The sequence below is a fragment of the Ptychodera flava genome, chromosome 3 (assembly GCF_041260155.1).
Source record: "Ptychodera flava strain L36383 chromosome 3, AS_Pfla_20210202, whole genome shotgun sequence".
Classification (NCBI taxonomy): Eukaryota; Metazoa; Hemichordata; class Enteropneusta; family Ptychoderidae; genus Ptychodera; species Ptychodera flava.
The window spans coordinates 41,645,347-41,659,839 of NC_091930.1; the positions used below are offsets into that span (position 1 = coordinate 41,645,347).

A 14,493-nucleotide genomic window follows, 5' to 3' on the forward strand; every position below is an offset into this window, starting at 1 on the left:
ACCATCGTAACACTGTATGTATGTATGTATGTATGTATGTATGTATGTATGTATGTATGTATGCATGCATGCATGCATGCATGCATGCATGCATGCATGTGTGTGTGTGTATGTATGTATGTATGTATGTATGTATGTATGTATGTATGTATGTATGTATGTATGTATGTATGTATGTATGTATGTATGTATGTATGTATGTATGTATGTATGTATGTATCTTTGCATGTATCCTTGCATGTATGTATGTATGTACGTGCGTGCGTACATATGAATGGATGAATGGATATATGTTTGCCTCTGTTCGCCCCTCACCTGAACGCTGGAGTGATCTTTGTCATATACAATTATTTGTATATCATTGACAGAACTATTTGGATAGGTCCTGCTGAAGTTCAATGCTTCCTCTATCATAATATTGGCCACTGTTTCTTTCGGGTACCCGCATCCACCAGTACCGACTGCCGGGAAAGTGATGGAATTCATATTGCTCTTGCAGGCTTCATTGAACGCTTCCCTCATTATATCACTGACAACCTTAATGCAAAAGAATCAAAAGGGGACTGAGTTTCAGTCGAAATATCAGTTGACGAATCCAGGTTGGACCTTCAAACACACGAAAAATTCGTTTGCAAACATTATAGCTGAAATATGACTGAAACAGAATCTCCATTCGGTCTTACCTTCCCTGGGCCATTCCCTCCTGTAGTCCAAGGACCACAAAATACATGATACATTGCCTTGCACTTCAAAGCACCCCCTTTAGTAACAAAAACTTGCCCGGCGTCGGGGTTTCCTCTTCGCCTCTTTACTTCATCTAATTCTTTCTGTATCACTGCGCCCCCATCTCTTAATACAGCCTGTGACACGCCACCTGCGTTTTGTAAACTCATGTCTTTCCCGGTGGTACTTACGATGACGTCAGTCTGAATATTCAAGAGAATAAAGAATGACATAATTTCGCGACTTAAATATCTTGAAAATGAATTTATAAACATTACCTTGAGCATAATAGAAGAATTCGAGCTATTTTAAAATGGAAGGTCTCCCCGACAGTGAAGATTTTTCGTCCTCTTCGGATTCAAGAAGTTCTGATTAAGAATTTTGGATCCATAATGGTTAGGTTATTCATTAGCCATGCTGGCAATATGATATTGCAATCATTCTAAACATAACCATATGCATTTCTGTTTCAGTGTTCTTGAAGGTAGAATTAGAATTCGACATGATGCAGCTGCAAAATTTGATGTATGGTAAAGTGTAGACGGTTGTTACATGAGGCATAGCTGTAACAATATTTACCTTTTGCAGACTTCAAGAAATATAATGGCTATGGGGAAATGTTAAGTGGCGATTCTGATATGGCAAGTTGAGAGTAAACCATTTCCAATTAATTTACAATACAATTTCATTCTCAAGATATATCGTAAAACAAATTAGATATAAGCAGCTGTTTAAACAAGTCATCTGCCTATCAACAAAGGAAAGTACAACTATAGGCCGGTAAATATAAGAATATGCTTACCACCTGCTCTGTAATATTACCCTTCACCAATCGAATGACCTTTCCTTCTGAAGTGGCTATTTCGTTATCAAAGCTTCCTTTATCACATTTCAGCTGGCTACAATCATTTTCTCCCTCGTTTAAAAAGCCCACCCGGCTTTGTTGGTTACCTGTGAAGTAAAATAGGTGACACTTTAGTCTTTCGAAGCTGTACGAATTGACTGGATCCGACTCTGAGCAACAAAGTTGTCGCGAATTTACGGATAAGCAAATTCAGTGTTAAATCTCAGTTAACGATACGCTTACCATAACAATGTATAACAGCCTTAATGAGATATATAAATATTCAAAATCATCGATGTTTTCACTTGTCAGGGGAAATAATTGGCACGCTAATAGAGGTAGAATACTCCACGATAGTACGAGCATGAGTGAAAGAGAGCATTGGTGTCGCTAGCCCTGTGTACAGGTCTGTGTGTTCCCGGCGTTATACGGCCTCCACCACAGCCTTGCAGCGGTCCATAGAGATAACTGGCGAGATTCAAAATGGCGATCTCCATGGGTAAACAACTTGTCGAGTACGTTATGTTTCAGAAAACGAGCGGTTTTGGACGTTAGGAGAAGTTAATCGCATCTTTTCTGGGGTTGGTTAGGAAGTAAAGGTAGGCAGGGAAAGGATTTTGCCCCGATAGAGTAGAATTTCGGCCAAAAAGACCGTTTTGCGGTCCGGATCTGGACCGCAGAGTCGCCAGTTATCTCCATTAACCGTTGCAGGGCTGTGGTGGAGGCCGTATAACCCCGGGAACACACAGACCTGTACGCAGGGCTATGGTGTCGCAAGTTAGGGACTATCCATGCTATCTGACCAACTCCTTGATGGGTATATGTAAGACAAGAACTCACCTTCGGCGTATTCAACACTTTGTCTGGTATACCTTTCCAGTGATTCTTTGAATTTACTACAGACTTCATCTCCAAGATCTACTAAATACCGTCAATCAACTCCAATCGACTCTCTTGGATGTATGTCTCCACGGCTTCTACAATGACGTCTGTACATACGTCAACGGGAAATCCAAATATTCCAGAACTGATTGCTGGAATAGCGACTGATTTACATGACCATTTCCTTGCCTCTTCAAGGCTCTGTGTTACAGCATCTGCAAGCAGCAATTTCTTTTCCTTCCTTTGCTTTTCCGAATCCTTACCACTTCCGACTTCCCATTTCGGTCCTACGGCGTGAATGAGTCGTTTGCAGTGCAGACGGCCTGGTTGCGTTGAAACTACCTCACCATCCAGTAATTTCCCTCGATTTTCAATGATGTTCTTACTTTCTTCTTGGATGATCTTTCCTCCTGATAACATAGAAAGACATGTCTACGTAATTCCACGCGTTCGTGATATCTTGTTTCTTTGTCTCTTTCTGCCACCTCCTTTATCGTTTGGTTAGTCTGATATGCTAGTTTTCCTATGAGTGTGTAAATTGTGTGAATAACTCCCTCCGTTACTGCAGTCATTCTCTCTCTCTCTCTCTCTCTCTCTCTCTCTCTCCTCTCTCTCTCTATCTTCTCTCTCTCTCTCTCTCTCTCTCTCTCTCTCTCTCGCTCGCTCTTTCCATGTCGTGATTTTGACATTCGGAGTTGTGTGATAGATTATATTTTATTCCTTAGGTCTTTTGTTGTGTATACCTGCATCGATAATAGCTTTGGCAACCCCACCTCCATGGTCCAGCCTATTATTAGCTGGATTCACGATAGCATCGACCCGCATCTTAGTGATATCTCCTTTCATCACAAGTACCCTTGGCCCAGCATACAGGTGAACATGGCAGACAGTGGTAAGACTGGAGTGCAATCTTTGAGGTGCCTCTATTTCCTCTGTAAGACCAGTGCGACCATCCCTACATATCGAAACTACTATGATGCATCTGTTCTGATCCTGGACCAACCGGATGTATGCTTGACCCTCTTTATGCTGGAAAAGTCTTGAAATTCCTGGCTCATTCATATAACGCCTGTCATGGCAGATTGCGTCCAAATACTCCCTGATACTTTTTTCACCGTTGTCAATGTTTTGCTTTGTACCATGTATAATCACCCCAGTAGCACGAGGGTTCTCGTCTTTCTTCTTCTTGATCTCGATACCAGTTTCGGTGAGCTTGCCAAGATCAGCTTTCATATGTTTGAACATAAATTCAACCTTTCCTCCAGCGACATCGATGAATCTGTCAATGGTTGTATTGCAGTCGATGTATCTTTGTATGTCCGCCGTAGCTCCGTCGACGTGATCGATAAATCCGGTGATTGTCACTCTGTCAGACTGGCTCGTAAAATATTCGACCGCAACCTCAAACTTCTCTTCTGCCTTGTTCACAAAAACCTGCCAACCAGGTCCGCGCAGACAAGAATGCGACTCGCTGGGTACATTCAAGACTCTCTGATGGACATTGGCATATAAGACGTCAGCAGCTGCATGGAGATCATTTTGATTTACAGCGGAGATGATGATATCCCCTCCTTGGGAATCATAAACAGCGAGAACGCCACTGTCTTTCAATACACGGGTAAGCTGACTTCGCGCTTTCTCTGAACTCAGAAATGTGGCAAATGGAGAAGATGGCACTACTTTGACTTTCACATCAGCAAGGAACTTGTATGCCATGGTTTTTATATGGTCCATGTTTTCCATGTCACCACCTATTCTAACTTTTTTCGTTTCGTGATCTATAATAATTTTGGCACTGGCATAATCCTTCTCTGCAATGCTCGGAAAGTCTAAGATAGCAAGCTGCCTGACCTGTAAAGGTGTGAGCGGTATTACAGTCGAAGTTTCAGCTTCAACATCAGGGGTATGAGAGTCTGGGATACCTCGTCCTAGGAAGTCATAGAACGATTCCACGTGGACCATTGTGTCACCTAGCTTATGCTTTTTACTCAAAACGTTCAATGCATCTGCAGATTCAAAGAACACGCAACAAATACAAGTTACTTTACATTCTACAAATATGAAACACATAAGTTACAAAATGTCGTCCTACCACAAGCCCTTAATATCATTGGAAAAGGTCATCCTAGTGGTATACTTTCATTTGTATAACAATGACATGATGAATCACAAAAACAAACAAATAAACAAATCAATACCGGGTTCTTGTCGAGTGTCCTATATTGATTAACTGCACCCACCAACTTCTTTGGATGTGATGGCAAAACAGAGAATGATTGATCGAAATCATTGTTTATCTTTGTTGTAAGTTAACACCAAAATCATTCCATAGATAAGGACATTAGACAACTCATTACGACTCACTCACCCATAAAGTTCTTGAAGTACACGAGGGCAGAGGCGTTCTCCTTATTAAGTTCTACACGTTCTACCTCACCTCCTCCACTCCGTTTACTCTCAAAGTACAACGAAAGTAGTGTCTCAGTCGTCTCCTCTGCAAGGTTGCTCACCATAACACAATTCGACTGACGAACAGTTTCAAAGGACAGTCTGGCATTTCGGAATGGCTTTTGTTCAATCTTCTGCTTTAGTTTTTCAAAGTCTGGAATTGAAAAAATGAAGAATGGCCTTTTACAGGCTAGTGTTATGAAACTAACAGAACAATAACGCAATTATTCCGGAATAAATAAGGATATATCATAGTCCTGTGTACAGTACTGAAATATACCTACCTTCAACCAAACATAATGAACCTAAGCAATGTCAAGCGGTAGTGTCCATGACAATGTGCTCCATTTTGATCAGTGGAATTGCTTAAGCAAAAATAATGAACGTATCAGACTAGAAGATTCAGAAATCAAGACACTTGGGCATAATATGAAAGCAAATCAAAGCATTAACTTCCACGTTCACATATTTTATTTAATTTAGATTGAAACCAAAGCATAAATGCAAAAATATTAATTACAAAAATGCAAATTATGCGTTTTTGTATGAAATAAAGCTCTGCTGTAACAATATACTAGGACCTATGAGTCTAACTCTGTTTAGTAAACGCTTTTTAAGGAGACTGAAATTTTTTGCAAGCAAATGACATAATATTATGAAAATTTCCATCTCGCATATGCTTTATGTACTTTTGAACAAAATAGAGTATGGCAATCCATTACAACCTGTGTAACAAATACCACGTATTTCTGATAGATTGCCCAAGACCAAAAATTGTAAACTACCCCATGTGAACATTCCAAAGAACGTCGTCAAATGATTGCCCAAAATACATTGTATGATGATTTAACATTAACTTGAAAAAACTGCATGTGGCCATCTCTGTATGACATTTTGTGTTTGCCAGCAAGCCTTTCAGGAAAATGCTACTTCGGTCACAAGGACAAGAAAACCTACCATGGATCTCAGTCGGATAAGTCACCATTGCATTTTCGTATCCTTCCGCGTATTTTAACGCCGGGCCTTGTTTGCCTGTGCAATTCTCAAGGTATAACAGCAGCTCGTACTCTGCCTTGTTAGTTCCGGGAGGTAATCCACTAAGAAGAAAACTCGTCTTGTTGATTGGTGCTCTTCGGCATGGTGTTACCTTTCTCACAAATAATATAGCATCGTCTACCTTGTGGACTCGTCCGTCCAAGACCCTATCGGCGTCTGTATTCATTACAGAGGGAATAAAAAATAAACCTAGCATCATCATTTGGTTTTAAAAGACTATCAGCGTTATCAGTTCACAATTTAATTTTAGTGTTAATTTGTTCTTCTTGCTCTGGTTAAACTGATAACAGAAGCCCTATAACTCGACGTAATTTGGCTAATACTTGTCTATGTTCACATTATATCTGTGTACTTAGAAACTCTTTTATAAAATTGGTGACAGACCCATCGCTAGCAAACACGATCATAAGTCGCTTAACAATCGCTCAATGTAATTGGCTCAAGCATTTCAATATTTTGTTTTATATCTAACCTTAACACCACCCTAACCCCCAGCATGAGGAAAGTGCGATTGCCATCACTGTCAATCCAAGAGCTGCTGCAGTTAGACTGTTTTGCTTATTAGTTCTCTCTGATGAACCCTAAGGTTGACACCTGCATTCCTTACAACCTTATGCAATGAATGATTGACCGCCACCTTTTCCTGAGTGATGAAAATCTCTCTCTCTCTCTCTCTCTCTCTCTCTCTCTCTCTCTCTCTCCTCTCTCTCTCTCTCTCTCTCTCTCTCTCTCTCTCTCTCTCCATTATTATTATCATCATCATCATCATCATCATCATCATCATCATCATCATCATCATCATCATCAATTTAATTTCTATTTCCATGGGCATATTGTCTGAAATGAGTTAGTTTAGTTCAAATTTTTCCGTATATCTTGGAGTAATAATATTCTTCTACTTATGGCTTAATAATTTGTGCATTCACAAGACAAACGTACACAAAGGGTCACTTCATTCTACTCCTACAGTGGAATTTATCCTTCCACCAATGGGGTTATTATATAGTCGAGTCTTGAAAGGTATAGAAACGATCATACTACTGTTACTTTTTCCATTTAAGGTGCACCTAACAGTGGTGAAATCCACGAATAGTAAAATATCCACGATCAAGTCATAATAATACAAGATGAGGACTTAATATTGTGTGCCATACTTATCATACTTATCATGGCTCGTTAAGTTTCTTGTATGCTCACCTCGTAAATGTTGAAAGGTTATATGCAAGCGGCCATTTGTCTTTTTAGTTTCCAGTATTTTACCACCACCCGAGACATCCCTGTTGGCAAAGTACAGTTTTAAATGCTCCATACTCGTCTGTGACTTGAAGCCTGTGACTTCTATGGTAGTTTGTTGGGACATCGCCTCGTCATCACTTGTATCGTGTCCTGTTTTCACAAACAAAGAACTCGCCAGGTAAAATATCACACAAATGGTAAACCTGCTTGGAAGGACAAGGTGATATATTTGCTGATTACGGCGTCATTGAAAATTGTCACTTCAGTTTATTATACGAATTGTGTAAGTGGAATGAAGCAACGCAAATATAAAGAGCTCCTTCATGACGTGCTAATTGATGAACACCATTGATTTTCATCTTCGAGCAAGTCTTCTTTCTAAAATATGGTATCGGCCTCGTACCCTATAAACGGTAGCAAAGCATTAGAAAGTTTAAAATATGATCACCAACAAACCCTCTCCGTCGTTATCGTACAAAAGTTCACCTTTTGAAGAAACGACGTCTTCATCCATTTTGGATGGCGTGCGCGACTGTGGGCAAGACTTGTTTCTCGCTAGCGTAGGGTAGTGGCGTCCATCCTGCTTGTCTTCAATTTCGTTCTGCGACTGAAGACTGCTTCCTAAGTGCTCCTGTTGAAGTAGCACACATTAAAGTCGGTTTTGTAAAGGCTTACATCACAGTATGATACTGTTGGAGATCATTCAAATTTGTGATGGCATTTCCCATTTTTTCAGTATAGTGTACAATATATCACCATGGTGCATGGCAAATCAGCATTGACATGATTTTAAACAGATCTTAGTTCTATAACATCTGTGATATACATATAAATTACTTTAGTCTTAAAGGTGAAGTTGCCATTTTATAACGCTTACAATTCAACTAACATAGAACAAGTAACTGAGTTCTGATTATAGATAAAGAAACCATTGGCTGAGTCATTGTGAAGTGAAATTGGTCTGGGAATATCCGGGAAAAAGCTGAGAAAGTATTTTCTTTCTATCTAAGCAATACTGTACCCGGCATAAAGTAGAGGCGAAGCCGAATAAAATATGGAGTGCAAAGTTTGCTTGAGTCCATTATAGGTAGGGAGGGGATCCATTATTGCTATTATTTTACAGTTTTGGCATTAACAGTGAATTTGCAGGTGTAGAAAACTAATAAAAAAGGAAATGTAAACTGAGTTTGAAACAATTGAGCATCGTCCGGCATTAGCGGCCCTGAATCTGTATACTGTATACATTTACTCTGTACTGCACTGGACACGCACGTTCAACACAAAAAATGAGCGGTACCCAGTAGGTTCTTTCATGGCTCGATTTGGAAATACAAAACGATGTATTTTTGAAGGAAATGAAAAGAAATTGCATCCTACCGCTATATCGAACTTGAAACATCAACTTGTAATATGATGACATTCAAAAAGCTGAAACGCGCTGAAATGCCAGGCACAAAGAAGACGGGGTGCATTATAATAACGGTAAACTTATCATGTACAAGTAGTCATGAGGTAACCTCTTTCAGCAGGTAACTTCTCAGCTGACAATACTAAATCTACTTCTCAGGGCAAACTACATTGTTGTGTGGTGGTCTCACAAATGGAACAATTTTATAATGGAACTCTCTCCACTGAGCTAGACTCAATCCACAAGGTGGCAACAAAGATGGCTTGACTTGTGGTGATGGAGACATTTTAAAATTTCTCTAAACACGATCTGCAGTGCTCATCATCTGTGACCAGTTTTCTCACATACGCAACACTAGATTATCCTTGGTAAATCGAAAATAAATTAAGTCTATAGGGTTTCAAACACTGTGGGGAAGAAACTTATCCATAGATACCAGGTGAATTTACATGATTATGGACTTATAAATAGAACTCTGGCTTGCATAATATATTACTTACTCTACCCTTGAACTTCTTGATAAAATATCTACCAGCTGCACAACTGTGTAATTATAACTTCTAGGATAAAACCGGCGTATTTCACCGAAACAATAATCACAGATACACTTTTGGTATTGATAAGATTTTTGGTCGAGTCACTTAAAAAAGGAAAACAGTCGCCTTTGTCGTTACTGTCAGAAGTACCAACACAGGAACATTACAATATCATCAATGTATCAGTGAAAATAACGAGTCATTGTTGTGGACCAATTAGGTGTCAATATTTTGTGCGACTAGGTGCTAAGAAATGACAATGAATCTGATCATGTAAGTTAGCCCTATATATCATGTATAAGGCCCTTGTTTTATTTTGCCCAGCACAATTATCTGCATGGCGATGGCAACCATCCTTTCTCAAACCATGCTCTTCAAAATAATTATGAAGCATGCTTGCAGCATTATTTGCAGCATCATGAGCATGTCACGTCTTGTTATCGACACCAATGGTCTGTGACTCATTAAACAAATGCTCCATTTGTCATGGGAGACCATCATTACATATACCAAAGCAATATAAACGGAGTAAATTAAGAACATAAAGTTGACTGACAAGACGAGATTGATGTGGTAAGAAAAAAAAACTGAGCAAAATCAAAATTATATTATATCATGCTACCATGCGCCATTCTGATTGGACGAGAGCTGCACTCCACCGATGCTAAAATACTGTTTTAGCACTGATAGCAGTGCTAAAACGGGCCCCTAAACCAGCATTTTCGAAAATTGTCCGGTCGGTGTATTTGAACGTAAACCATAGACCCTCGAGAAAGACCGAAACAGTCCACTTTGTTTCAAAGACCGAAGACCGAATTTTGATACAAAGATAAAGTATGGGTCTGTAACTCACCTCTTGGTGTAAATGAGTTGGGATCGATGATGAAAGACATCTCTGAAGCAGCACGTTTGGGGTGTGATGCACACAAATATTAGGGCGACAGTGCACCGTGCACTTTGCTTGATATTTCGGGAATCGAGACGCAATGTATCGTACCGCTCTTTAAAATGAAGATAGTATTCGTTCATACACAAATAAATTGACACTTCCTCACAGTAACAGTGTGTCAGATATTCTTTACCAAAGTTTGGGCTATAACAGATCGGGATGTCCTAACGATGTAGACCAAGAAGTTCAAAATAACAATGGGATGACTCCTGGCGACTGCGACGATATTTGACATCAAATGCAACGAGCAGTGTCAGCGTCCAGCTCTCCCTGCATCGGGCAACACACTCTGCACAACTGTTCATCACAGTTGCAGTCATCGCAAGTCTGGATTATTTTAAAACTGCTTGTTTTCTGGTACAATTAACGTCCAAATTATCCATCAAAAATAGATCCTGTAACTTCACTGTGCCACCACTGAATGTCGCGACGGTATGCGGTACAGAATGAGACAAATCTATTTTTAGTATGCCAAAAATGCCAGGACATGCAGGACTATTGTTCTTATGTAAATTTACGAAAAAAATTGTTACTTTTTTCTTTTGATTTGAACTCTTGACCCATTTTCTGTGTGAGTGCAGCAGGTATTTTTGCAAGTATCGTTCGTGTTGCATGCGAATAAAATGCAATGTCGATATGGACGTAATGCGTATTTATCGTAGGATATTGTTTGCCTGTACGGAATCCCAACTTATAAAAATGCTCGGTCTCGGGCGCAGAATTTCCGACGTTCGATCTCTCAGACGTCCGTTTTCTGCATTTGGCGCTTAGAGTTATGAAAATACCCAAGTAAGACAACAAGTACACGCAAGTTGATATAATATAATAGCGATAACCCCCTTCGCAGTCGGGTATACACTCGATTTTGGTACAATTCGCTCCATATAGCACTCGCCTATCGGCTCGTGCTATATGTCGCGCATTGTACCAAAATCTCGTGTATACCCTCCTGCGGCGGGGGTTATTGCTTAAATATAATGTACAGGATGTAAATCATTTGAATAAGAACAATAAGGTGGTAACAACACAGTGCCGCTAACGTCCGCATCGAAGCATTTCTCATGAGAGCCTCAACTGATGATCTGTCCAGGTCTTCACCTTCCTTGTCACGGTGCTCTTCATCTCCAGTAGCATTTGGCTGTACCCTGAGAGTAGTGTCTTGCAAGTTCCGACTGCTCTATCCCAGTTTATGGCTCGTTATCATAACTGTTGTAACCAAGTGATCGTCCGGGACACTGGTGATGACGATCTGACGAATTCTCACAGATGTCAGCGAGGGAAACTTGAGAATTCAATCGTCAATCCGGCGGACTAAAAGTTTCAGCGAGCTCATCTTGCCTTTCTTACAGCAAGGTACGCAAATAGAAATGATTTAGACATCGACCAGTACGCGGAAGGCCACAATAACACCATTCACACAGACAAAGGTGTGTATGAATTACCTGGATACCAATGTTAACAAACAAAACACAACATATGATATGACCTTACTAAGGTCAAGTATTGAAATATTGTAGAAGTGGCGTGACTGATTCATATTTGGATGGACGACTATTTGATTTGCCTCAATCATTCATCTTACCGGGTTTCAACTTTAACCTAATGCCTTTTTGCACAGCGGACTTTGCAAGTGTACCCTTTTTGTCACATTTTGTTCGCTGCAGTGAATTTCCACATCAATTTGTCAGGTCAAGATTGGACAAATTGTTAACGCTCTTCAGACTACGCTATGCACCAGTCCCGTCTTTGACTCCCCCTTTTGCCTACTTGTCAATCGTGACAGCACGTTAGAACAACATTGTATATAATTTCAACTCACCCGCTCAGTTGCTTTTCTGTACGACTGTTCTGCAAAAGTTGAATTCGTCGGGACGATGTCAGAGTCCTGAGGGAAAGTTTCCAGCATTAACCTCACTTTCTTGCCTTTGATTAATATATCGTAGTCACTGCCGTCCGATGGCAACTTTGATTGAACAGCCTCTGTTCGAAATTAAAATATTGTCTATGAATGTTTTTATTAAGTTTCGAAAGGTATGACAATACATGAACTGGAGTTGTAAGAATTGTCCTCCCTGTAAAATTAAAACAGCCGCTTCAATATGTATGTATATTGCTACGTATGTATGTAGTTACGTATGTATGTATGTATGTATGTATGTATGTATGTATGTATGTATGTATGTATGTATGTATGTATGTATGTATGTATGTATGTATTGATCTACCACTATTCCCAGAAGTCTTTCTTCATTTTCAGACTCTAAAATATTCTGACCAAGTTTACAATAAAGAACATTTCTTGGTAGACGTGACAATCTTCGATGTGTGGTCATAAGCATGGTCTTTGTTTTACTTGTATTTATTTTGTATTTATTTTGCATGCATGCATGCATGCATGCATGTATGTATGTATGTATGTATGTATGTATGTATGTATGTATGTATGTATGTATGTATGTATGTATGTATGTATGTATGTGTGTGTGTGTGTGTGTGTGTGTGTATGTATGTATGTATGTATGTATGTATGTATGTATGTATGTATGTATGTATGTATGTATGTATGTATGTACGTACACAGATAGGAAACTGTTCACAATTTATCACCAAGTTTCAAAGACTGAGGTGTATATGTGCTCGTATCAATACCTGATCATGTATGTGCCTGTACTTGATTAGGCTGTAGTTTTTGAAAGTGCAAGTTTGAACAAGAAACATATATATATATATATATATTTTTCGAAAGTCAAATGTCAAATGAGATATTATATGTCAATTAAGGTACATATTATTGACATGTTGTCGCACGAGGGGCAGATTCAAGGTTTTTGTCCTCAAAAATCTAGGGTCAAACCCTTTTACACCCCATCCCAGTATTTTTTTGTCAAGTCCTTTATTGTGATTCTTACTTTTTGTACTCCTCACAGAATGTTGAAATAAAAACTTTAAGCTTCTCAACTCAGCTCCTCATTGCATTTATACTTTATACAAATAAATATATGTCTGCAATACAGTCAAAATGTTACCAATGGCAGCGCATTTTACAATGATATAAACTGTGTTGACGAGGCAAATAGTGTGCTTTCGAACACGCCTTCGTTAGTTAAACAAGAACTTACAGTTTACACAATATAAACATATATAATAAAACGAGCGATCAAAATTTACAACTTCGAGTCTGGCCCTTGACAACGTAAAGCATATAAAATAAATCTTGCGGAATATCTTTAATACGTGACAAAAAGTTCTCTAACTATGTTTTTGTAAATATTTGGAAAATCTTCCTGACTGCGAATTAAGTTGCAAAGTTTACCTTGATGAAAATAAATGCTTCTACGACAAAAGTTCTGCTCAGCCGCTGCACATGGGTAATTTGAAACATTGAATATGGTGTTTTATTCGGAACATCAACTGAGCGGTCAGTCTTTTGCGATCGAAATGAATACGATAACATACCAAAACGTATCCAGCATTTGTAGTATTACCGAGCTAATCATCACAGGAAAACATTGTTTCAATTCGGAGAAAATTTGACTTTAAGGCAGTATGCGCCTCGAAAGTGAAAAAAATTAACCTTTTAGCAGTGAAAATTTCAAATGTTCATTTTAATAACCAAGAATAAAAATCGGGGATCACCATGCAAATTTTGGTACTAGAGAAACTAATAACCTATTACAGATATGTAGAATTCGAAATGGCCGGCATCAATTCTCTTTGGAGAAAAATAAATTTCGAATTTCAAAAATATAAGCCAGTAAAATATTTTCTTACACAAGGACCTTTAAAACGAACCCCCACAAGTGGTATATCAGAAAATAATTGTAAAAGTTTGAGAGTCCGAATATCTGTCCCCGAGGCGCGTTCTACCTTAGGGTAGTAAGCGCCCCAAAAGTGAAAGACTTAACTGATGCTCAACCTTTCCTGAATGAAACTTTCAACGGTTGTCTAACCAAATCAACGATAAAAATCAGAGGTTAAGCTGTGCAAAGTTTGAAACAAGAGAAATAAAACCCGACATTTTGCGATATTTGGCATTCAAATGGCCGCCAACCATGTCCTAAGCATTTTGGGTTTTCGAAAAAACGAAGGTGTGTAAAAGTTTATATTTCTTCAAGAGCTTTAAATTAGCCCCACAAGCGGTAGATCAGAAAAGAATTGTAAAATTTGGCTATCTGTCAACCTTACGGCGTTTCTGCTTACCTTTCGAGCCATCGAATTCAACAATGAATATCCGTTGTTCAGTCTTATCGTCAGAAGGCAAGACGTGAGGTTTCACTGATTCGACCTCCACTTCAGACTTCATCAGTAGATTTTGGAAGAAGAGTTCGATCTTCGTCTTCGCTGTCTCATAATCGATACAGCCGGGTATACCGTGGACAAGATAAGACGTTTTTGATGTGGTAGTGGCCAT

The 14,493-nt window shown here is 39.1% G+C and overlaps 1 protein-coding gene across 1 annotated transcript; it reads right to left on the bottom strand.

Moving 5' to 3' along the window:
* Positions 1 to 2,488: 2,488 nt before the first annotated feature.
* LOC139129308 (protein mono-ADP-ribosyltransferase PARP14-like) lies at positions 2,489 to 14,493 on the bottom strand. Its single transcript, XM_070694945.1, has 8 exons — positions 14,283 to 14,493; positions 11,902 to 12,062; positions 7,646 to 7,820; positions 7,151 to 7,339; positions 5,855 to 6,109; positions 4,818 to 5,051; positions 3,193 to 4,455; positions 2,489 to 2,859 (listed from the first exon to the last, which is right to left on the bottom strand). The coding sequence occupies exons 1-8, from the start codon at positions 14,491 to 14,493 to the stop codon at positions 2,489 to 2,491; spliced, it is 2,859 nt and encodes a 952-aa protein (XP_070551046.1).

Coding starts and splice junctions, on each gene's coding strand:
- LOC139129308 (XM_070694945.1), bottom strand. CDS start 14,493: ATGGCCACTACCACATCAAAAACGTCTTATCTTGTCCACGGTATACCC. Junction 5,052..5,854: donor TTATCCGACTGAGATCCATG/GTAGGTTTTCTT, acceptor TTTCAATTCCAG/ACTTTGAAAAACTAAAGCAG. Junction 2,860..3,192: donor CAAAGCTATTATCGATGCAG/GTATACACAACA, acceptor CTATGTTATCAG/GAGGAAAGATCATCCAAGAA.